Source organism: Lepidochelys olivacea (assembly GCF_965140295.1).
Source record: "Lepidochelys olivacea isolate rLepOli2 genome assembly, chromosome: 1".
Lineage (NCBI taxonomy): Eukaryota > Metazoa > Chordata > Testudines > Cheloniidae > Lepidochelys > Lepidochelys olivacea.
Genome location: NC_140411.1, coordinates 264051677 through 264075921, shown reverse-complemented (window position 1 = coordinate 264075921; position 24245 = coordinate 264051677). Strand labels below are relative to the sequence as shown.

The following is a 24245-nucleotide window of genomic DNA, read 5'->3' as shown; positions in this document are numbered from 1 at the left end:
AGTAGTTACTGTATTACTGTATGTACATGAAAAGAAATCTCTAGCCCCTTTGTTTGCAAAATTAGCCATCTAAATTAAAATTGATGTGGTGTTCTCTTTCTGAGTCTGCAGGCAGACAGGCTGAAACAGTAGTTCTAAGAGAAATGTGAACTGCCCCATTCACTTCAATGGGGCGTTAACTCTGAAGACTAATTATTGCCATTTAAATTTCAACAGTGTTAACCATTTCACTACTGATCATTTTAGAGAAATATGCAGCAACTGTGCTTATCCATTATTGCTGAATTGTTGCACTGGCTGATAGAGCGGGACAGCAGAGATATTTTTCTCTCCCTAAGAGTTTTCAAAAGAGCATTTCCATAAGTGAGGGAGTCAAATGCTATACTTGCTCTATGACTCTCAGTGTTGGAGGTTTCCATCCAGTTTCAACACCCTTGTCAAGAAGAAGAGGGGATGAAGATGAAATGAACTGCTTCTCCACTTCCAGCCCAGGAAAGGTAAGGCAAGACCAAAAAAGAGCCATCTGTGGATTTTCCGGCCCCCTGGAAGGAGAGAGGGGGTGGGGCTAAGCACAGGCACCGATTTCTGCTGGCGCCGGTGGGTGCTCGGCCCCCCTCTGGCCCCAGCCCTGCTCCACCTCCGCCTCTGCCCTGCCCCCATTCCAACCCCTTCCCCAAAGTCCCCGCCCCAACTCCGCCCCCTCCCTGCCCCTATTCCAACCCCTTCCCCAAATCCCCACCCCGGCCCCGCCTCTTCTCAACCTCCTCCCCTGAGTGAGCCACATTCCCGATCCTCTGTCCTGGAGCTTGTTACGTCGTGAAACAGCTGTTTTGCAGCGGCAAGCGCTGGGACGGAGGCGGAGAAGTGTGGATGCGGTGTGCTCAGGAGAGGAGGCGGAGGTAAGGTGGGGCGGGGGGGAGCTTGGCTGCCGGTGGGTGCAAAGCACCCACCAATTTTTCCCCATGGGTGCTCCAGCCCCGGAGCACCCACGGAGTTGGCTGAGGGATGATCGATTGCATCTGCAGAGAACATAAAACAATAATTCTGAGAGATATGAACTGCCCCATTCATCTCAATTATGTGTTGGCTCAGTTTACCAATGATGATTATTTAATTGTCAACATGGTTAACTTGCTGCTTCAAAACAAGTAAGAAGAGAGACGAGGGATCACAGACCTGCACAATTTACTGTGAACGATTTCTCCTTTGATGCCATGAGCAGACTAGTGGAAGCAAAAGGCCAGAGCGACAGTGGCACATTCAGATGCATGTGAGCCCAACCAGTGGAGAGCCAATCCCACAGGCACCAGCATGGCACACAAGCACCACTCAATGGGGTGAGCCAATATTGGAGAGCTTGTAAGGCATCAAAGCTCGGCAATCCAGCCAACCTTCACTTCCAGAAAAGTGGGGACCAGGTCTGCTCTGGTTGTGAGTGTGGCCAGGTGGTTTCCTCCCTGGCTCTAATGGCTTCAGCTCCTCTCTTTGCTACATGTTCTCTGCAGATTTGGCAGAAGTCATGTACACCTCATAAATGATAGGTTGCAGGGCTGCTACTGACAGGTCAAACTTCTATGTCATTTATTTAGTTTCCTTCTCAGAGAGATACACCAGAGATGCATCTTCCATAAGATCCTTTAATGCTCTGCCCTGTAAGGCTGAGGTTAGCTGAAATAAGGTATGTTGCACACTGTGACACCTCATGGCTTAACAGCATAATACAGTTTAGCATTCCATTACATCTCCCCCTTTAATACGTTCCTAGCATTTACAAAATGTACCTACATGTATCTTTGAAGTTCAGTATAAATTATTCTGTTAAATGTCTCTGAATCATACTGGCTTTCGAATTACACAACCTGAAAGCGTAACAGCTTGGTCATCTGGGTGTCCATTAGTTGCAACAACTGGATGTGGTCAGTTTGGAATCCACTGTCTGTAGAGTTTTCTCTGCTGATTGTTCTCTCTGAGGAACAAACTTTAGATGCCAATGGTTTCAGTTGAACTCTCCACTGTTAGTCTCAATCACATATCTGGGCTCTAAGTTATTTCTCTTTATGACAGCTGAAGTTGTCCATCCTTTCTCTCTGTCCAATTTGACATGAACATGGTCACCAGGTTCTAGACACAGCAGTTCTCTGAGTATTGTGTGATGTAAAAGTGTTTATAAGCTCATTTTACCTTTTTATCAGATTTAGTTACTTTCTTCATGTCTGGCCACTTTGGAAATAGATTCTTTCCAAAAGTTGGAGCAGTAGTTTTGAGTTGTCTTCCCATCATAAGTCATGTTGGACTATATCCTGTAGCTGCTATTGACCTGTAGCTCAGATAAAAAGGAATGTATCTTCCTGTTGTAGGGTCTTCTTGGCTGTCTGTACAGCTCTCTCAGCCTCTCCATTCACTTCTGGGTAACATGGGCTGCTAGTGATATAATCAAAATCATATTTTGTTCAGAATGACTTAAATTCTGCTGCAGTGAATTGTGGTCCATTGTCCATCCCTTGTTGTTCTGGAATGCCAAAATAAGCAAACGTGCACTTCAGTTACTTGATAGCACTGTGACATGTTATGTCTTTCAAGTACATTATTTCTCTATACATGGAAAAATAGTCCACTACGACCAAGCAATGATATCCTTTGTATTCGCAGAAATCTGAAGCTAGTCTCTTCCAACGTCTGTTTGGTAGATGTGGTGTTATTAAAAGTTCTTTGTGTTGTGTTGGTCTATTAGTTCTGCAATGTTCACATGCAGATACTTTATTGTTTTTATCCTTGCTGATGCCAAGCCACTGCACTGGCTGGTTGGCCCATTTATGGCATTTAGTTAATCCTTGATGTCTTTCATCGATGAGGTTTAATATTTCTTCTGTCATTTCATTTGGAATTACAATGCAGTCGTCTTAATCTTGAGTCCTTTCGATTTACTTAATTGTCTATGTACCACAGAGCAGTTTCTTATTACTTCCTTAGTATCCTTTATAGTTGAGCCAGCCAGCCCTAATGTAATTTAGAACCTATTGCAGTTGCATGTCTGTTGAGGTTGCTTTTTTGTAGCTGGTGTAGCCTCTTTTCTGACACTGATCTGTGTGCATCGCCGTATGCCTTTACATCATCTTTGAGATCATAGGTAGCTGAGAGTGTGACACTCTATACAATCATGTTCATCACTTTTACAAGACTGTGGTAAATTTTGTACAAAGTATGCCTTGTGAGGTATCATTTGAAAAGTCATAATCTACTGAACATTATTACCCCATTGATATATATGTAGCAACACTGTATGTGAAGTTGTGATATTCTACTGTATGATTGTTACTGAAATGTGTTGTAATACTGGGTAAAGCCCACAAACCAGTTTTTCAGAGACAAAGACACACTGACCCCAGCGAGGTGTTAAAAAAACTAACAGCTGCTTAAGTGGCCATTCTTCAGCAGGAGAAAGGTATGAATAAGAAATTTACATTGCATCACAGGAAGTCCAAAAGAAGCTGCTTGTTGCCTACACCCAGCTCGGGGTAATCCTCAAAGAAGGGAGAGGGATATAAGAATGAGAGACAGTGACCTCAAAATCACCTCTCCTCCCATCTCTATGCTTATGACATCAATGAATACCAGAGAGACTCTGAACCAAGGCAGAAGGGGGCAAGGGAGAAGTTCCAGGCTGAAAAGAGGATCCAGCTGTGAAACTTACTGCAGCTTATGGTGAGACAAAATCTTTTGCTTTTAAGTTCACTTGTTAAATTAGGTATTAACTTGAGTTTTACTCTTTTTTTTGTAGCCAATCCTGACTTTTATGCATCATCACTTGTAATCACTTAAAATCTATCTTTCTGTAGGTATTAAGCATATCTTATTGTTTTGTCTTAACCAGTGTTTAAATTAAAGGGTGTGGGATAACAAGCCTGGCGGATTATCATTTTCCTTTGATGAAATGATGGACTTTCTATGAACTTGTATTATACAGGAGGGTGCTGAGGAGCACAAGATGCACATTTCAGGGAATAAGGCTGGGACTTAGAATTTGCGAGTATTGCCCTATATGTAAAGTGAATGCTCAGAGTGCTCATGTATTTAGCTGGGAGTGCATTTACATGCTGAAGATTGTGTGAGCAGGCCAGGAGTGGCTGTTTATACCGCAAAATAATGTAAAGGGCATCCCAGGCTAGAGAACTGAAGGGGCTCAGCTATTCAACAGTCCAAATTGTACCCTGGGTAACGTCACAGTGTGATGCGGGGTTCCATGACAGTGTTTGCTACTACCAGATTTTTCTCAGGAACATATTTAGAAGTTGGTTTAAATCACACTAACCTTATCAATACACACTGACATCTCAGCAGTGCTTGATCCAAGCCTTTTCCATTGATGAGGGTTTTATAGTCTTTTATCATTGTAAATTAATCCCATCCACACAGATATCTGTAAAAGTTTTCATAAGCCCACACACTTGCCAGGACCTTGTTTTCATTCACTCTGTATAACTTTTCTGCTTCTGTGAGTGTGCAAGAGCAAAACACAACTGGCTTCCACACAGATTTGTGTTGTTGCAACAGTATACCACCTAGGCCATAGCGGTGTTTGCATCCACACTGACCATTGTGGGTTTGTTTGCATCATAGTACTTGAAACTGGAGCCGCTGAAATAATTTATTTTGCCTTTTAGAAGGCAATGTCTTGATTTAGCCCCAATCGCCAAGATGCACTGGACAGTTCATGCAGTGATTTTGTCACTGTAGAAAGGTCTTGTAGGTATTGACCAAGGTAATTTACCATGCCCAGTACGCTCTCAGTTCTGGTACATTTGTTGGTGCATTCCATTCTCAGATTCCTTTTACTTTCTCAGATGGACTGATTCCATCTTTGTTTATTGCCTGTCCCAAAAGCTCAATTTGGGGTAGGCGGAAAACACACTTTTCTTTGTTTAACTTCAATCTGGACTGACTGATTAGGCCTAGGGCTTTGTTGAGGGTTTTGTTGTGTTCTTCATTGAAGATCCATATATCAAAACATTGTCCATGAAAACTACAACTCCATTTGTGTTCGTTAACAGTTCTGCCATCTTTTTTTTGGAAAATTTCAGGTGCACTGGTAATCCCAAATGGTAATCTTCGAAAGTGAAATCTCCCAAAGGGTTTGATAAATGTAGTCAGTTCAGCTTTGGCTAGAGGAATTTGCCAGAGTTGGCTCAAGGCATTCAGCTTGGGAGAACAGTTTAGTTCCTTTCAATTTGGGAAGGAAATCATCCAGAGTTGGGATAATATATTTTTCTCTAACAATTGCTTCATTAAGTCTTTTAAATTCCACACAGATTCATATTTTTCCACTTTTCTTTATAACTACTACCACTGGGGCACACGATACTGTTGGTCTTTGTAAGTTGTGTCTCTGGCCCATTTGTTCAGAGTACTTTCAGGGCTAGTCAGGGCTGTGTCAGGTGACTTCCGTTCTGGGAGGTGTTGAAGTTTAGATGTCTGCTTCTGGATTATTTAAAAGTCACTAGTGTTTCCATGAATATTCAGTTTCACTCTCCAGGCAGGCTCTGTGTCATGAGATGTGATAGACGACAGAAACAATGGGTTTTCACTGTCAATGAGTTAACACCCTGACTGCTTTGGTGCAACAAACAACTGCAAAATGTCCATATTTTGTAGAGTGTTGGAGAAGCCATATTGGTCCCAAGATATTAGATGTACAAGGTGGGTGAGGTATTATCTTTTATTGGACCAAATTCTGTTGGTGAGAGAGACAAGGTTTTGAGTTTATGCAGAGCTCTTCTTCAGGTCTGGGAAACGTATTCAGAGTGTCACAGCTAAAGACAAGATGGAACAGATTGGTTAGCACATATTTCAAGGGATTGTTCAAGGTGAAGAGGCCCACTAACAGTTCACTTACACAGTTTTAATAAGCCATAAAGCCAATGTCTATTCATTTCAGACCATGATTTTTAGTGTCTAGCAAAGTTAAGAAGTTAAGCTCACAGACTTGTCTTTTGAAAGTTTTATGCAGGTTTCCTTTGAGGACGAGGACAACAATCTATAACCCACTAAAAACCCCTTCAGCTGCTCTCCCACTTCCTTTCTTCCCTCTGACTTGAAGAATGTTAATGGGCCATTTGTGGGAGGAACTCATCTATTGAGTTGTCTGTAAAGGCCCCTGCACACTGATGGCACTGAAGAGAACAGTGATGACATCATATAGCACATGCTGATACATGTCATGACATCATCACTGCATCATTTGTTGCCTGGGTCAAAATTCAGTAGTTCCCTGTTCCGATTTTCATAATTTAGTGTTATATCCTATGTAGAGCCCCTAAGCATGTTGTCAAAAGACGGTACTATGGTCTCGCCTGACAAAAGCACTGGTGTTGTACCACAGCACGAAGTTTTCTGCTGCACAATCACACTATTACCCCACCCAAGGCACTGAAAAAGCATAAGTTGGACACCAAAAATCTGTTCCCTTTGCTTTCTTGATTGATGATTGGGGGGAGGGATAGCTCAGTGGTTTGAGCTATCCCTCAGTGGTTTGAGCATTGGCCTGCTAAACCCAGGGTTGTGAGTTCAATCCTTGAGGGGGCCATTTAGGGATGGGGCAAAAATTGGGGATTGGCCCTGCTTTGAGCAGGGGGTTGGACTAGATGACCTCTGAGGTCCCTTCCAACTCTATGATTCTATGAGCCCTTTGGGGGGCAGGGATAGCTCAGTGGTTTGAGCATTGGCCTGCTATACCCAGGGTTGTGAGTTCAATCCTTGAGGGGGCCGTTTAGGGAGCTGGGACAAAAATGGGGGATTGGCCCTGCTTTGAGCAGGGGGTTGGACTCCGTGACCTCCTGAGGTCCCTTCCAACCCTGATAGTCTATGATTCAAGCGTACCTGGGTCCTGTTTTCAAGCTTGTCTCCGTACCCCTGAAGGCTGGGTTTTGTATTATAAATGAAAACTCACGGTTTCATCTCAACCGCTTGTCCCCATGAGCTGGGACATTAACCCAAAAAACCCCAAATATTGTGACGCTGCGGCGACAAAATTAGCTCCTTGGGTTGCTATGGTGATAACCACGCGCCACAGCGGAAATGGCCCCTTCTCAAACTCTTCCCGGAAGAATCGAGCGGCTCCTCTTCTGCGTTAGCCGCGGGGTCGGAACTGTGAGCGGGGACGTGAGTTCCAGCCGGGGCCTATTCGGTGTCTCACTTAGTCATTCTTCCCTCCCCCCCCCCGCGGGGTTACCGGGGTAACGGAGTCGTTGGAGAGGCGAGGAGCAAGATGGTGAGGGACAGGGCGGGGAGGTCGCCGCCGCCGCCGCCTCTGGCGAGTCGCCGCTTGGGGGATCCAGGAGCGGGGAGGTCTGGCGCCCCCCAGCACCTCCCCGCTCTGAGCCCGTCTCCCGTCTTCTTTCTGCCCCCTCCAGATGCTCTCTCGGGCCAAGCCGGCCGTGGGGGGCGCCCCGCCCCAGGGTGACAAACGGAAGAAGAAAGGCAAGAAAGTCCTGCAGCTAGAAGAGCTGCTGGCCCAGAGGGACTTCACCGGCGCCATAGCCCTGCTGGAGGTAACGGGGGCGGGGGCTGCCCCGGGGTCACTGCAGGGCTCGGCCTACGGGGCTCTGCGCTTCCGCAGCTAACGAGCTAACTCCGCCAGTCTCCCAGACAACGGGGATGCGAACGGGAGGGGCCGCAGGTCACCGGGTCCACTCCCCCCATCCCCCGCCAGTGCAAGGTTGATGCCCAGAGCACAGCCCCGGGGCCTTGCCCAGACCCTTCTTCCAATGACTGGGGTGATGAGGCTCCTTTTAGCAGACTGTTCCCAATTGCAGCAGAGCTTCCTGTTTGGGAAAAGTTCCAGCTATTCCAACTAATTTGTCTTTTCTGTTCTTTCTCACACCTTAGTTATGCCCCTTGCACCAGCCTGAATAACCGCTTGCCCTCCTTTACGTTTACAGCTTTTAAATATTTGTACAGAGACTGTGTGACTGGATAGAATGCCTCTCCTTGAAAATGTGATATTGATACAGCTTGACTTCAGTGTCCAGGGTTGTAAAGCCAGCAGAAATCATCCTAATATTAATTTTATAAATGGATTTGTTTCACATGAGACAATCTCACAAACCTTGACAGCTGGTGTCATTTTTGCATTCCTTTTTCTTTGAAGTTTAAACGGCATGCAGGGGAACAAGATGAGGACACTGACCTCTGGATTGGATACTGTGCCTTTCACCTGGGGGACTACAAGAGAGCATTGGAGGTGAGATGAAGAAATTCTGCTTCCTGCTGGAGAGAATCAGGATGTTGTCCTAAAGTGATGGCAGCAGGCATGAGAGATGGTTTTTGGTGGTGCGGAAGAAATGGGCCAGGCCATTTGTCTATAAATCCAGCAGCAATAGAGCAAACTAATACAGAAAGGCAGTTTGGATTAGGGAAATAGGAGTTTCTACACTGAAACAGTCTGTTGGTCCAGCATTCTGGTTAATCTTTGTCCCAAAGCCTAAATTGTCCCCTTCTTAATTTCATGACAGTTGTTCTAACATTCTTTTTCCTATTTGGTGTGTACACCTTCAGAAACTAATTTGTGGAAAGGTTTCAGAGTAACAGCCGTGTTAGTCTGTATTCACAAAAAGAAAAGGAGTATTTGTGGCACCTTAGAGACGAACCAATTTATTTGAGCATAAACTTTCATGAGCTACAGCTCACTTCATCGGATGGCATCGGATTACATCTGATGAAGTGAGCTGTAGCTCACGAAAGCTTATGCTCAAATAAATTGGTTCATCTCTAAGGTGCCACAAGTACTCCTTTTCAATTTGTGGAAAGTTATTCTTTGAGCTGGGTGGAACCTTGTTATGGGTTGAGTTAAAACCTTGTTGTAATAGATGGGTGTGAATACACTCTTCAGTTGGCATAACTGTAAGGATAAATTAACCACAGCCCTCCATCTAAAAGTAAAGGGTTATGTGAACCCACCGAAGAGGTTTGGACTGTATGGGCATGAGGTGTGTGTGTGCACCCACTAAGTATTATTTTTGGTGGGGTGGGCGCAGAACCCGTGTGTGCATAAATGCACAGGACCAGAGAGAAACAGAGACTACCTGGAAAAATCCAAGCAGAAGCCTATAACCAAAGTGAGATTCCGAAAGAAACTTAGAGAGAGGTTCTGGTTCTGGGATGCTGGCTGAAAAGAAGCTTGGACCTGTAAGCTAAGAAACTCCTCCTTTTGCCTTTGGCTAATCCTGTATTTGGAAAAGGAGGACTTTGATGCAATCTCGTTTATTTACAAGGAATGTACAAAGGAAATATGAGATTCTATCTTCAATACTTCCAGCAGGAATATCCGAAGGGCCCTGAACTTTGAATACCCATTCAGGTCAAAAAGGGACAACACAATCATATCCCCACCTTCACTATTTAGCCAAGCAATAGTATTACAAATTTAATTATTTTTAATCTTTTTTTCTCAGTCCCTCTAGCCCCTTAATTGATTTTGTTGCTCTTCTATGAATTTTCTGATGTCTGCATAAAACCTCCCTTTTACCCCAAAGAGTTTTCAAGGTTTTTAGAAAATATGTTTATTCAAATAATCTATAGATTATCAAGTTGCTTGCATCATATAGTGCCTATTGTACTCCTTTTGGGTAAGAAGGTGCCCCTGTAGGATTCTGCCTTCTCCCCACTATCGTTCCCATGACCCTTCTGCCTCTCCCGCTGTGAAATAGAATTTGCTGCCAGTCTTGGGTCACTGAGCCCATACTCTGTTCTCAGGTGTGCCCAACACATCACTCTCTCTTGACATCTAGCAAAACCTAAGTCTGTTTCTATTGACTATCTTGCCTTGTGCCATTCTGAAACGAGCCTTCACAGCCTATTAATTTGTTTCTATGCTTTCCCATTTTCACACCTCCCTTTAGCCCTGGGAAAAATATTAATGTGAATTCATAGAACTAGGGATCCCAGGGGAAAAAACATTCCTCTATAGTTTTAGAGAATTATGCTGGGGAACTATGATGACTTTTTCCCTTATAGAATTAGGTGGAGATTTCTGCTCAAACGTACAGGGTTAAATGGGTTTCCAGACTTGGGTTGGAGATGGAATATCCCTTCCCAGCCAGCCCTGAATATGTCTGCAAGATTTTTGAGAATATTTCATTTTATCCTTATTCTGGAACAATGAGCAGGGATATAGGTTAGGAGCAGCTGGAAATATCTCACTTGATTAATTGTCTTCTCTACAATTGCCAGGGATGCTTGGAATTGGTAGACCTTAACCTTTTCCATCACCTTAAATGTTAGAACTGGGTAGGCTAAAGGGCATGAGTTGGCAGTACTGAAACTTTCTTTAGTTGCATTTGGTAATATCTGCTTGTAGAGATGGAGAGACATTCTGTAAAAAAAAAAATTGTTAAGTTTATCCTGTTGCTTTGAATACTTCGTAAGGGCTTACATTACTAGAAGGAAATCCAGGATGGATTTTAAATTTCGAACACTCTCTTGGATGTAAGAGTAAAAGAGGACCTGACACATCAGTCAATAAAATAATGCAGTCCGTCTAAATCTGTTTCACCACCAGGTGGTGATATTGATCCAGGCTTTTAAAAAGTGCAAGTATTTGTATTCATCTCTTCTGCTGTCTGCTAACAGAGGCATTAGGAGCTGGTCTGTGTGACACATACATATATACACGGACCAGCTTTTAACTTAAAATGGAAAGTGGCTTGGAATTTTTTTATGCACTTGTAGAGAGGTCTCAATTTTTTTAACTAAGTATCTCTCCATCCCCACAAACAGATAGTTTCTGGATGTAACTAAAGACGATTTCAGTGATTTTTATCCTCACAGCTGTCTTTCACAAGGCACAAAGTTGCTTGATATTTAAAAAAAAAAATAGAATAAAAAATTTAATCTGTTAAAGACGCTGAGCATAATGTGCTTCGTTCTACACAAATGACTGATGAAATTAAATGGCGTATATGGCAACATTCAAGCATATGGAATGAACATAAATGTAGAAGGAAGTTAGAGGTGAGGTATTACATATTCAGTACCTTTGCATAACTGTGGCTGATTATTTTAAAATCTTAAATTGGGACCCCGTGTCCAACAGTGGTGTTGTAATACTTAATGTGGATTTTATTTTATTTATTGTCGCTATTATGGAATTCCTGATACAGTCTTTTTATGTCCATATTTTAGTCTGTGCTAAACCATGACTTACAGTTATTTAAACAGGTATATACCGGAATCCACAATAGATGAGTTCCATTATCGAGTGGGGTTTCCTGGCGGATATGATGTCACCAGAACAGTGCATACTAGGGTGTGACATGGAATAGGGAACTTCAAAGCATCAGAAAAGATTAGAAAAAAGTTGTTTGTTATCTGGGACACAGAATATATTATATAGCCCCACAGTTAACTTTTATACTGTTACTAGTCCCCCATTGTCCATTCTATTGACTTATTCTATAATGTGGACAGGGAGGAACCAGTAGCACACATCATATGTCAGAATCTAATATGAAATAAAGGTAATAGAGTTTGAGGCCAGAAGGGACCAGCAGATAATCTAGTCTGACCTCCTGTATGTGACAGGCCACCAACAGCACCTGTCCCAACACTAAACCCAACCACTGACACTAGACCAAAGTATTACAGCACAAAAGAGACCCAACTATTATGTGGCACAGGCAGAGAACAGGAGGAACTGCAGTGTATGAGTGACAGGGTGGTGAAACACTGGAATGCGTTACCTAGGGAGGTGGTGGAATCTCCTTCCTTAGAAGTTTTTAAGGTCAGGCTTGACAAAGCCCTGGCTAGGATGATTTAGTTGGGGATTGGTCCTGCTTTGAGCAGGGGCTTGGACTAGATGCCCTCCTGAGGTCCCTTCCAACCCTGATATTCTGTGATTCTATGATTAAGTGAGATCTAGCTAGACAGTCCTGGTAAGGGACCTGTATCTCTTGTTGCAGAAAAATTCCTAAGGTTCCTGCCAATCTGACCTGGGGAAAAATCCCTTCCCAAACCTGCATATAATCAGTTAGACTGAGCATGTGAGCAAGAACCTGCCAGCTATGCTAGTGAGGGAGAGAATGCTCAGTCCTGCCTTAGAACACTGGCTCACTCTGTCCAGCGTTCCTCTCCATCTGTGGTCATCTCTGATCCTTCAGAGGAAGGGCACAAAAGCAGACAAACAAATATAAACTCAGAATAGATTGGGGGATGAGAAAAATCCTTTCCTGACCCCTCCAGGGGACTGGCTGAAGCTCTGAAACATGAGCTTTTGGAAACATAAATTGGAAGGAACTCCCAGGGCTGCCAAGCCTTGCCCCCTACCATCACCATCATACAATCCCACACAAATTTTTCCAGCTGTCTCTCAAAACTATTTATGGGTTGTTTCCCCCTTCCCCAAGTTCTATTGGGATGTTGTTCCAGACCCCCACTTCTCTGATTATTAGAAACCGACTTCTAATTTCCAGCCTGAATTTGCTCACGGCCAGTTTATACCCATTTGTGCCTGTGCCATCATTGTCATCCAACTTAAACAGCTCTTCATCCTCCCTAGTGTTCACCCCCCTGATATATTTATAGAGAGCAATCATATCCTCTCTCAGCCTTCTTTTTGCTAGTCTAAACAAGCCAAATTCTTCCAGTCTCATAAGGTAGGCCCTCCATTCCCCTGATTATCCTGGTAACTGTTCTCTACACACCTGTTCCAGTTTGAATTCATCTTTCTTGAGCAGGGGTGACCAGAATTGTATACAATATTCTGAAAGAGGTATTCTCAGTGCCTTGTATAGTGGCATTAATACTTCTCTTTCTCTACTGGAAATCCTGTGCTTGTTGGGAATCAGGGTCTGCAACAGAGCTAGTCTGGAAGCAGTGCCTGCCACAGAACCAGTCTCTGGGCAATCTGATGAGCGCAGCTGGCCTGTAGTAGACTGCCTGAGTGGCTACACTGCCTGATGGATTGGAAGGGTCAGAAGGCTGGATTTTAGGCCCAGCAGTAGCCGCAATTCAGCGGCTGCTCAAAGCATTTGCCCATGGCTGTGATAGCTCCTGACTTGTTCCAGCCCTGCTCCTGCCTTGCCTCACTCCAGATAACCTGGTTCTGACCCTGGACTTGTACTCATGGCTCCTGACTCCAGCTGTGACCTTGGGCTTGGGCACCTGGCTTCCGATTCCTGGATATTGATTCCTGCTCTGACCACTAGGTGGGACTCCTGCTTCAACTGCCCACATCCTGGCCACTGTCATCATCTGATGTATCCTAGTATTTTTCTTTTTCGCAGTTGCATCACATTGGTGGCTCAGAGTCATCCTATGATCTGCCAGCACACCCAGGTCTCCCACCTCAGTTCCAACTGATGAGGCCACAGCTTGTGGCAGAAATACTTAAACCCTAAGTGCATGACCTTGTATTTTGTACTATTGAATTTCATACCACTTCTATTACGCCAGTCTTCAAGGTCATCTAGATCTTCCTGTATAACATGCTGTTCCACCTCTGCATTGACGATGCCTCCCAACTTTGTATCATCAGCAAATTTCATTAACTCACTCCTACTTTTTGTGCCATGGCCCCAGCATTGGATAAGATTGATCCAAAGAGCAGTCCTTGAGGAACTCCACTAGTAACTGCACTCCAGTCTGATAATTTCAGCACAACTTGTTGCCTTCTCCCCTTTAGCCAGTTCCTTATCCATTTTACATTTCTTGTACTAATCCCCATCTTCTGTAATTTAACTAATAATTTCCTGTGTGGTATCATGTCAGAGCTTTACTGGAGTCCAAGTATATTGGATCTACTCCATTTCCCTTATCTAAAAAATCAGTTTTCTTCTCAAAGAAGGAAAAGTCGGTTAATCTGGCATCATCGGCCTTTGGTAAACCCATGTTAAATGACAGCTTCCCTCTTCCGTTTACCTCCATGAATTTAATTATTCTTGCCTTCACAGTTTGTTCTAAAGCCTTGAACTTAGACTAACAGGTCTGTAGTAGCCTGAATCATGTTTTTAACTTTTTCAATATAGGTACGTCATTAGCTATTCTCCAGTCATACAAAACTACCCCAAATAGATTTATTAAAAATCCTTGATACCGGATTACTTATCTCATATGTCAGTTCTTTCAGTATTCAGAGTTGGAAATTATCCAGTCTCTTCCATTTGAGCGTATTAAGCTGTTTAAGTTTTTCTTCTACCTGTGGTAATCCGTATTTCTGTACACTCACTTCCATCAGCTGTCCTGCCTATGTTCCATTTTATCATCCATATTGAAAATGTAGGCAAAGCATTTGTTTTAATCTTTGGGCCATTCCTGGATTATCTTTAATCTTGTCTCCATTCACATTGCATAGCAGCCCAACCTCATCCTCTTTTTAATTATATAACTAAAAAACCTCTGATTTATTTTAATTTCCTTGGGAAGAGCTAATCCATGTTGACTTTTAGCAATTCTCACTTTATTACTACATTTTCTAACCTCCAAGATGTAGTCTTCTTTGCTGATCAGTCCCTTTTTGAATTACCTATAGGCTCTCTGCTTACTCCTAAAAACCTTTTAGAGGTGATTATTCATCCAACTGGGTCTGGAGCCTTTCCCCACAAGGTTTTTTTCTCCCCATCCCTATTCCCCTAGCTTGGGATGCAAATTGCTGATAATTTCATTAGAACAGCTATACAAAAACTCAAAGCCTCCTACACGTTTAAGTCAGTGATACTCAGTAGGCAGCCTGTGGGCCAAATGTGACCCACCAGCTCACTTGAAAAAAATGTTTATTATTAAATTCATGAACTGTGATGCTCTGCCAGTCATTTGCCTATGACTGCCTTAGTGAGTAACTTACCAGCAGTACTTAATTCGTAATGAAAGAGGTACCAGGGCACAGCCCTGGCAAGCCCCAGCACAAACTAAGCGTTGGCTGGGCAGCTGGAGAGCAGCAGCTGCTGGCTGGGTGCCAAGCTCTGAAGGCAGAACTGGTGCAAGCAGCAGCACAAAGTAAGGGTGGCATGGTGTGTTGTATTGTTACCCTTGCTTCTGCACTGCCGCTGTCAGCAGTGCTGCCTTCAGAGCTGGGTGGCCAGAGAGTGGCAGGTGTTGGCCGGGCAGCTAGCTCTGAAGGCAGTGCGACTGCCAGCGGCAGAGCAGAAGTAAGAGTGGCAATAGCGGTGGCTCTGCCTTCAGAGCTGGGAGGCCAGAGAACAGCGGTTGCTGGCCAGAGGCCAGAGGTGCCCGGGCTATCAACTGCCAAGCCTAGAGGTGCTGTGGCTCAGCCCTAGCAAGTCCTGGCACAAATTAAGCACTGCTTACTGGATCTTAAGTTCTTCTTTGAGTGCTTGTTCATGTCCATTCCAATCAGGTGTGTGCGCACCACGTGTTCGCCAGCCGGAAGATTTTTCCCTTAGCTGTGTCTGTAGGGTCGGCCTGTGCGCCCCCTCGGGTCATGCCTTCATGGTGCCCCATATAGCACCCTGCCGACCCCCCATCCCCTGAGTTCCTTCTTACCGCTAGTGACGGCTAGCTGAAACATAGCTCGCTCTTGCTTGCAAGTGCTTTGGCAGTGTCCTCTTTAGTTAATTGTACAATAGTGTAAATAGTTAGTTAGAAATAGTTGTAATTGAGTTTTGTTTGGGAGGTTCCTTCCCCCCTCCCCCCAACAACATCTTCCCCACCTCTGGGATATGCGCGGTTCCCCAAGGTTCAAACTCTGTGAGGACTGTGGCAAGTTTTTGCCCAAGAGGGACCCACACACTTCTTGTCTGCGGTGCCTTGAGGAGAGCCACCAAAAGGACAAATGGAAGATCTGCAAGGGTTTTCGACCTAGGACCCTTAAAGACGGGGAGCAGAGACTTAAGATCCTGCTGATGGAAGCAGCACTCTGGCCACATTCCAACCCTGGGTCCACAGAACCACGCCGAGTACTTGATCGTTGGTCTGCAGTGCTCCGGCACCGAACAAGGACCCTAAGGCCCCTCAGCACCACCACGGCTCCGCCAATAAAAAGCAGTCTTCAGTGCGGCACCACTTTCAGTCCCCAGTGCCACTAAAGAAGAAAAGGCCAGAGTGGGGTCAGTCTCCCCCTCTAAAATCCAAGAGACCTGTGGCATCGATGAGCACCTCGAACCAGACTGCCTTGTCCCTCCAGCCCTCTAGGGTTTCGCAGACTCCTGCCCTGTCTGGGGTTCAGTTGAGTCCGAACCCCTCACGGTCCCCGGAACATCAAGGTGACCACTTCAAATGCCTCCGGTGTGGATGGGAGCTGGAAGTGGCTAAGGACCTTATGTGCCTCATAGTGCCGTCCTCCCTGCAGAGAAGGGACAAGTTGCCGGTGACTGCACAGCCCCACTTTCAGTCAAGGGGCAAACCAGCACTGATGGTGCGCCAATCCACATTCCTGGTGCACCTCTCCTCGGCACGGCCCACCCATGCAGGGGAGCTGCACCGATCTCCGGCCTCTCAGTACCGCTCTCCAGCATGCCAGGGCACCTCTTCTCCCTGGTTCTCCTACTCGGAGACCTCAGACGCGGAGGTGGACTCTTGTCGTTCTGATAGGACCAGGAGCAGGAGGTCCAGATCCCGTCGTAGCCATCATCCCTACCCGGCACTGTGGCCTCTGCCATCGCAGCCTTTGTCACAGTGGCCCTTTTGGACACCCTGGGCCTATCACCAGGGACAGGTCCAGGGCCCAAGGTCCAGGTCGGCGTTGGTGTCCTCGGCGTCCTTCGCTCCCCCACAGGCAACGCTGGCACTGCTAGCAGTGGCACCACTGACGGAAACACCAGCACCGCTGTTACACCCTCCCATCAGCAGCACTGCCGGCGGCTTCGGCTCCAACTCCCCGGCACCACAAACCGTGGGATACCGAGTGCCACAAGACCCACGGAGCATTGAAGGCAGTGAGCAAGGTCCGCTGCCAGGTCTCTCCTCCTCATCCTCCCCAAATGAAGCGGTCGCGGAGACATTGATGGCCCTGGCCCTGGAGGATAACAGGGCACTCCAACAGCTCTTACACTGTGCTGCCCAGAACCTGTGGCCTCACATACAATGGCTATGGGGATTGTAATGAGAAGGGGCTCCTGGTTGCAGGTCTCTGGTCTGCCCCACGAGGTCCAGCAAACCTGGATTCCCCTTCGAGGGTTCGGCCCTCTTTTGCGACAAAACAGATAAGTGACTCTATAGTCTGAAGGACTCAAGGGCCACACTGAGATCTTCGGGGCTCCATACACCAGCCCCTCAGTGAAGGCATCTCCAGCCACAGCCTCCCTCCAAGTTCTACCAACCCCAGAACTGCAAGGGTGCTCCTCATAGGAGGAATAGGAGTGGTAGAAGGAGGCAGCAATCCTCGGGGCAGAGCTCCAACCAGCCCAAGCCTCTGCCGGGCCCCAGACCCCCCTTTTGTAGGTGCGGTTGAGGACAGCACATCAGTACCACGACTGGATCCATCCCTTCTTACCTTCTCGTCCCGTCTATCCCCTTTCTACCGTGCTTGGTCCCTTATCACCTCAAACCGCTGGGTGCTCTGCATGGTGTAGAGGGGATATTCCATCCAATTCTGTGCTCTCCCGCCCTTCCACCCCCTTTCCCCATCCCTCTTCAGGGATCCCTCTCACGAGCAACTTCTAATACAGGAAGCAATAGACGAGGTTCTTCAGGGGCAAAGGCTTCTACTCCTGATATTTCCTAATACCGAAAGCCAAGGGTGGCCTCAGACCCATCCTGGAATTGCAGGAACTCAACAAGTTTGTCAAGAAACAGGTTCTGCATGGTCTCCCTGACCTCCATTATCCCCTCATTGGATCCAGGAGACTGGTACACCACCCTCGACTTGAAGGATGCATATTTTCACATAGTGATAGTTCCATGTCACAGACGATACCTCAAGTTTGTGGTGAACAACAGCCACTATCAGTTTACTGTCCGACCTTTTGGCCTGTCAGCAGCATCTCGAGATTTCACGAAGTGCATGGCAGTTGTCGCAAGCAAGTAGATACAGGTTTTCCTGTCTCTTGACAACTGGCTGATCAAAGGCCACTCCAGATCTCAAGTGGAGGAGCAGGTCAGGTTCATAAGAATGACCTTCCTTGAACTAGGTCTCCTTCTCAACGAGGCCAAATCCACACTGTCCCTGGTGCAGAGGACAGACTTTATAGGCGCAGTGCTAGACTCAACTCAAGCAAGGGCATACCTCCCAGAAGCCAGATTTTGGTGTCTGGGTGACGTCATACGGGGTCTCAGACAGTTACCTACAATCACGGTAAGGAGCTGCCTGAAACTGCTGGGGCATATGGCTGCTTGTACCTACGTAGTACAGCATGCCAGACTCAGACTTCGCCTGCTCCAGGCATGGCTAGTGTCAGTTCATCGACCAGCTCGAGATGCTTTGGACAGCGTTGTAACCCTGCTTGTCCAATGTTAGACTCCCTCCTGTGGTGGCTCAACCCTCAGGTAGTTTGTGCAGGAGTGCCCTTCGCCATTCCTCTTGTTAGTGACAGATGCCTCGGATCTGGGATGGGGAGCACATTTGGGAGACCTCAGCACACAAGGTCTCTGGTCTCAGGCAGACCTAGCTCAGCATATCAATGTCAGAGAACTGAGAGCGGTGCAGCTGGTGTGCCAGGTTTTCAGAGCCCTCATATCAGGCAGATGTGTATCAGTCCTTACGGACAACACCACAGCGATGTTTTATATCAACAAACGGGGGAGTGGGTGCACGCTCCTCTCCCCTGTGCCAGGAAGCCCTCATGCTGTGGGACTTCTGTGTAGAGCACTCAATATATCTGCAAGCATCATACCTCCCTGGGATACAGAACAAGCTGGTGGACAGTCTCAGCCAATTTTTTCATGGCCATGAGTGGTCCCTTTGGCTGGACATAGTGAGCTCAATTTTCCATCTCTGGGGCTTTCCCCAAATAGACCTGTTCATCTCGTGCAGCAACAGGAAGTGTCAGCTATTTTGCTCCTTCATGAATCACAGCCCGGGTTCCATTGCGGATGCCTTCCTTCTTCCATGGTGGGCCATCTCCTTTACGCCTTCCTGCTGGTTCTGTTGGTCCACAAGGTGCTCCTCAAGATCCACAGGGACTGAGCCCTAGTGATATTGATAGCTCCGGCCTGGCCATGCCAGCACTGGTTCACATCGCTCCTGGAAATGTCCGTGGCAACTCCGGTCACCCTACCACTTGTCCCGGACCTAATCATGCAGGATCACGGCCTCCTCCGACACCCGAACCTTAAGTCGCTCCACTTCACAGCATGGATGCTCCATGGCTAAACACGGTGAAGCTGTCCTGTTCTGATCAAGTCAGACAAGTTCTCCTTGGCAGTAGAAAGCCCTCCACAAGGACAACGTACCTTGCCAAGTGGAAGAGGTTTTCTCTCTGGTTGGAGCAACACCATCAGTCACCAACGCTTGCCTCGGTGCCATTTATACTGGACTACCTCTCCATTTTATGCAACAGGCTCTGTTTATGTTGTCAATAAGGGTCCACTTGGGCACCATCTCCACCTTCCATCCAGGCGCAGATGGTCACTCAGTCTTCGCAAACCCTATGGTTAGTCATTTCCTTAAAGGTCTCCTCAAGCTCTACCCGCACACGCAACAGCCTATCCCAGCTTGGAACCTTAATCTGGTCCTTTCCGGACGTACGGGTCCACCATTTGAGTTACTGGTGACGTGCTCCCTGCTTTATCTCTCATACAAGGAGGCCTTGCTGGTGGCAATAACCTCAGCTAGGAGAGTGTCGGAGGTCAGGGCCCTTACATCTGAGCCCCCTTACATGGTATTTCATAAGGACAAGGTTCAGCTCAGGCCTCACCCTGCTTTTCTCCTTAAGGTTGTCTCCCAGTTTCACACCAACCATGACATCTTCCTCCCAGTGTTCTATCCTAAGCCGCATTCCTGCGGTAGGGAACAAAGGCTTCACTCAATGGTTGTCCGCAGAGCGCTGGCCTTCTATATAGAGAGAATTAAGCCATTCCGAAAGTCTGTCCATTTATTCGTAGTGGTGGCAGACAGGACGAAAGGCCTCTCAGTCTCAACCCAACGCATCTCGTCATGGATCACGTCATGCATTCGGGAGTGTTACGACCTGGCGAAGGTGCCCGCTTTGCCGATCACTGCACGCTCTACCAGGGCTCAGGCCTCCTCAGCAGCATTCCTGGCACAGGTCCCCACACAGGAAATCTGCAGAGCAGCAACGTGGTCCTCGATACACACTTTCACAATGCACTGTGTGATCACACAACAGGCCAGAGACGATGCAGCCTTTGGGCGAGCCGTGCCCCAATCAGTGCTTGACTCCGACCCCACCTCCTGAACTTTGACTTGTGAGTCACCTGATTCGAATGGACATGAACAAGCACTCGAAGAAGAAAAAATGGTTACTCACCTTCTTGTAACTGTTGTTCTTCGAGATGTGTTATTCATGTCCATTCCAATACCCACCTTCCTACCCCTCGATCAGAGCAGCCAACAAGAAGGAACTAACGTGGAGGGGGGTCGGCAGGGCGCTATATTGGGTGCCATGAAGGCACGATTCCAGGGGGGGCCCAGGTCGACCCTATGGATGCTGCTAAGGGGAAAATCTTCTGGTTGGCATGCACACGGTGCGCACAAACCTGATTGGAATGGACATGAACAACCCATCTTGAAGAACAACAGTTGCAAGAAGGTGAGTAACTCTTTTTTTCATGTGATAGCATCGGCTGTGATTGAACTAGGACGCCACTCATTTTTTCATTAGTGTTGGAAATGTAGCCAGAAATAAATGTGAGTAGGAGTAAATGTCACAGTCAACAGTGGAAACTGAACTTTTAACCTAAATTGGACAGCGGATTTTCTTTCTGTTATGCCACCTCATTTAAATGCAAAACATTTGTGTTTAATATGCCAAACTACTGTATCTGTCTGTAAGGTCACTGATGTGAGGCACCATTTTGAATCAAAACACAGTAATTTCAACATGTCCTATCCTCCTGGCAGTGTTGCAAGATGTGACAAAATTGAAAATCTGAAGTCTTCATATCACACTTCAAATGTCATTCTCACAACATCAGTGACTGAACAGGAAAAAAATCAACGGCTGCTTCTCTTCATAGATGTTGGTACCACCTGAAAAGAAAGTCTTTCCTAGCTGCCAAGTTTGTGAAGAAGTACACAGAAATGGTGGAGGAGCTTTTTGCCAGAGATAAAAACAAAGAAGACATTGTGAACCATGTGAAGCAAGTTTCTCTCTCTGATTCCACAGTAGCGTAAAGATTGGAGGTAATTTATAAGGATTGTCTGTCAGGACTGCTTTCCGATTTAAAAAACATGTCTCTTGCGGGGGATGAATCAAGCATTTTAAGTGATACTGCCCAGCTATCACTGTTAGTTAAATTTTTATGATAGTGAAATTTTCAAGGAAGAGTTTTTATCCTTAATACCAATAGAAATCTACACCACAAGAGAGACCATTTTTGAAAAGATAAAAGGCTTTTTTTGAAAAAAAAAATTGTTTGAATCTGCAGAAAGTAAACTTGCTTGTTATAGATGGAGGTCCCTCTATGACAGAGAAAGAGAAGGGTTTTGCTTGACATTTGGAAGCGATACACCCTTAATTAAATACACTTCACTGCATCATTCACCAGACTGTCCTATGTGTGCCTTTCAGAGGAATCTTGAAATCTTTCTGACAGACTTAACAGGAAAGATATTGACCTTTCCCACTTTGCGTGTTCTTGCTACAGATGAAACTTTTACTCCTGAGGACATTCTGCGCCAAAAAATTAAAATTCTGCAAGTTTTATTTGTCATAAATAAATGCAGAGGTTCCAGCATGGCAGTGGGGAGCACAGGCCACCGGTTGCACGAAGATGGGAGATCACCCTGCAGCCACCCCACCCCCAGGACATGGACTCAGCGGTGCGGCTTCCCCCGACCCTGACACAGCACCAGGTCTGGGCCTGCCCCAGAAACACCCTGGGACTCTGTGCCAGGCGCACCAGGTGTGGGGCTGGCAGGCTCAACCAAGCAGGATCCAAGTGTGGAGGGGCTCAGTGTGGGGGGATCCAGGTGTGGAGTGGGAGGATTCTGTGTGGGACACTTTGGTTGCAGGCAGCTCAGTGGGGGAGTCTAGGTGTGGGGGGATCTGGATGCAGAAAGGCTTGTCAGGAGTGTTCCAGGTGCAGGGGCAATGGGACTTTGCAGGGGCTTCTGGGTGAAGGTGGATGTGGCTCAGTGGCGGGAGGTCCGGTGTGGGGGTCTCAGCAGGGGTGTGTGTCTGGGTGCTGGAGGCGTGGGGCTTGGTGGGGTGGGGGTCTGGGTCAAGCTAGTTGGGGGCTCAGTGGCATGGGGGCTCAGGGTGGTGCAGAGGATGGGGCATCAGGATGGGAGTTTGAGTGCAGGGAGCTCAGTGGGGATGCAGGGGTGGGGTCTGGGTACAGGGGGGCTCCAGATGCAGGGATTGAGGTTCAGTGTGGTGGGGTTCGGGTATGGAGGGCTAGGGGGATGTACCAGGTGAGACTTGGCAGAGGTGTCTGGGTATGGGAGGTCTGGATGCATGGGGGTTGAGTGGATGGGAGAGCAGCTCCCCATACAGTGATCCCTCCCCCCACAGCTGAGGAGCAATGGGGGCAGGAAGCAGGGGAGGATGCTGAGTTTCCTGCAGCTGGTGGAGGTTTCTGAGGGTGGGTCTGACCCAGATCCAGCCACTCCTTGCAGGGGAAGAGGAAGTCCTATCCTCTCCTGCCTCTAGCCCAGCCAGGACTAGCAGCTGATCCCGGCTCAGGATAGGAGCCACTGGCTGGGGTGTCCCTAGCCCCATCGTGATTTATCTCTCCACCGGCTGCTCTGGGTGCCTGAAACGATGTACCTGTGCTGCTAGGGAGTAGTGCATGACTGTTGTTGCAACTTCCCTGTCAGAAAGTAATTTTTCTGCGGGGAAGCAAAGAAATCTGCGGGGGATATGAATTCTGCACATATGCAGTGGTGCAACATTCCCCCAGGAGTAAACTTTGATGAAAACGATGAAAGAATTCCTAAACTATCTGATTAAAAGTTTTAAAATGCAGTTTTATAACTTTAAATTGCAAAGGATTTGCTTTTATTTATTCATGATCCATTTGTTACCTCTGTCCATGGACCTTGCCCTTTTGAAGCAAAGAACATTCTTGATTCATTGATGAAGGTGCCTTTAAATTAGAAATTGTAAGGCTCCAGAGCTCAGATGTCCTGAAGGCAAAATTCAGAGAAGTGGGACTTAGTGAATTCTGGAGTCAGTATGCTGACCAGTTTCAGAATAGCCAGAATCTAGCCATCTATCTTTTAACAATGTTCGGATTAATGTACCTCTGCAAATCTGGGTTTTCTACCATGAATGTAATAAAAAACCAACACCACAATCGCCTGACAGATGAGCATCTTCACGTAATTCAACTGAGTATCAGTAAAGTTCAGTGACTTATTTAACTAATTCCCTAGACTTCCCTTTTTGAAATAAAAATCCATAGTTGACAACTTGATTTTGATTATCTTTCCATAAAACAACTGTGATCACCCGATCCAAGGTTACTTCCTATGACCAGCTCTTTTAGAATGTCCTCATCACTTACCAAAACCAAGTCTAAAATTGCATCACCTCTTGTTAGTTCAGTTACTACAAGATGAAGAAAACTGTCATCTATCACATCCAGGAATATCTGGGCTCTGCCAATATTAGTAGTATTTATTCTCCATTTTATATCCAGGAAATTAATCTCCCATTATGATACTGTTCCTTGTAGTATTTATCTTTCCTAATAATATTAGAGATCTCTACCATATCTCAGTCCAATCCTGGGGGTCTATAAGCAGACCACGAACACTATCCCAATAGAACCTCTTTGACAATCCTTCCCCAAAGTGATTTTGACCCAGACAGACTCTGTTTTGTTCATGCTATCACATCCTAATTCTGTAGAGTTTACTGCATCACTGATGTACAGTGCTACTCCACCACCTTTACCTTTATGTCTGTCTTTCCTAAACAGCACATACTCTTTTATACCTGTATTCAAATCATGATTACTATTCCACCATGTTTCTGTAATCCCGATAATATCTGGTTTGACCTCATCTACCAGTAGTTCCAGTTCTTCTATTTTATTGCCCAGATTCCTTCTATTCTTGTACAACCATGTCAGTTATTTCTCTCAGCCCTCCCACATTTTTCTAGCCAGATTAGGTACAGTCCTTTCACTAACATACTACAATCAATATTTGTACTTTTCTTCTTGCTGTCCAT

The 24245-nt window shown here is 46.2% G+C and overlaps 1 protein-coding gene across 3 annotated transcripts in view; it reads left to right on the top strand.

The window, feature by feature from the left end:
- Window positions 1–1601: 1601 nt before the first annotated feature.
- The window catches only part of IFT56 (intraflagellar transport 56), an 89439-nt gene continuing 66795 nt past the window's right edge, over window positions 1602–24245 (top strand). Inside the window, exons 1-3 of one of the 3 annotated variants that reach the window (XM_084617790.1) lie at window positions 1602–3702; window positions 7407–7544; window positions 8144–8236. In XM_084617790.1, coding sequence (XP_084473916.1) covers window positions 3700–3702; window positions 7407–7544; window positions 8144–8236 — 234 coding nt within the window. In that variant the 5' untranslated portion in view covers window positions 1602–3699. Of the gene's footprint in view, window positions 3703–7210; window positions 7265–7406; window positions 7545–8143; window positions 8237–24245 lie in introns of those variants that run through there. The other 2 variants (XM_084617789.1, XM_084617793.1) reach the window with 2 other exon arrangements.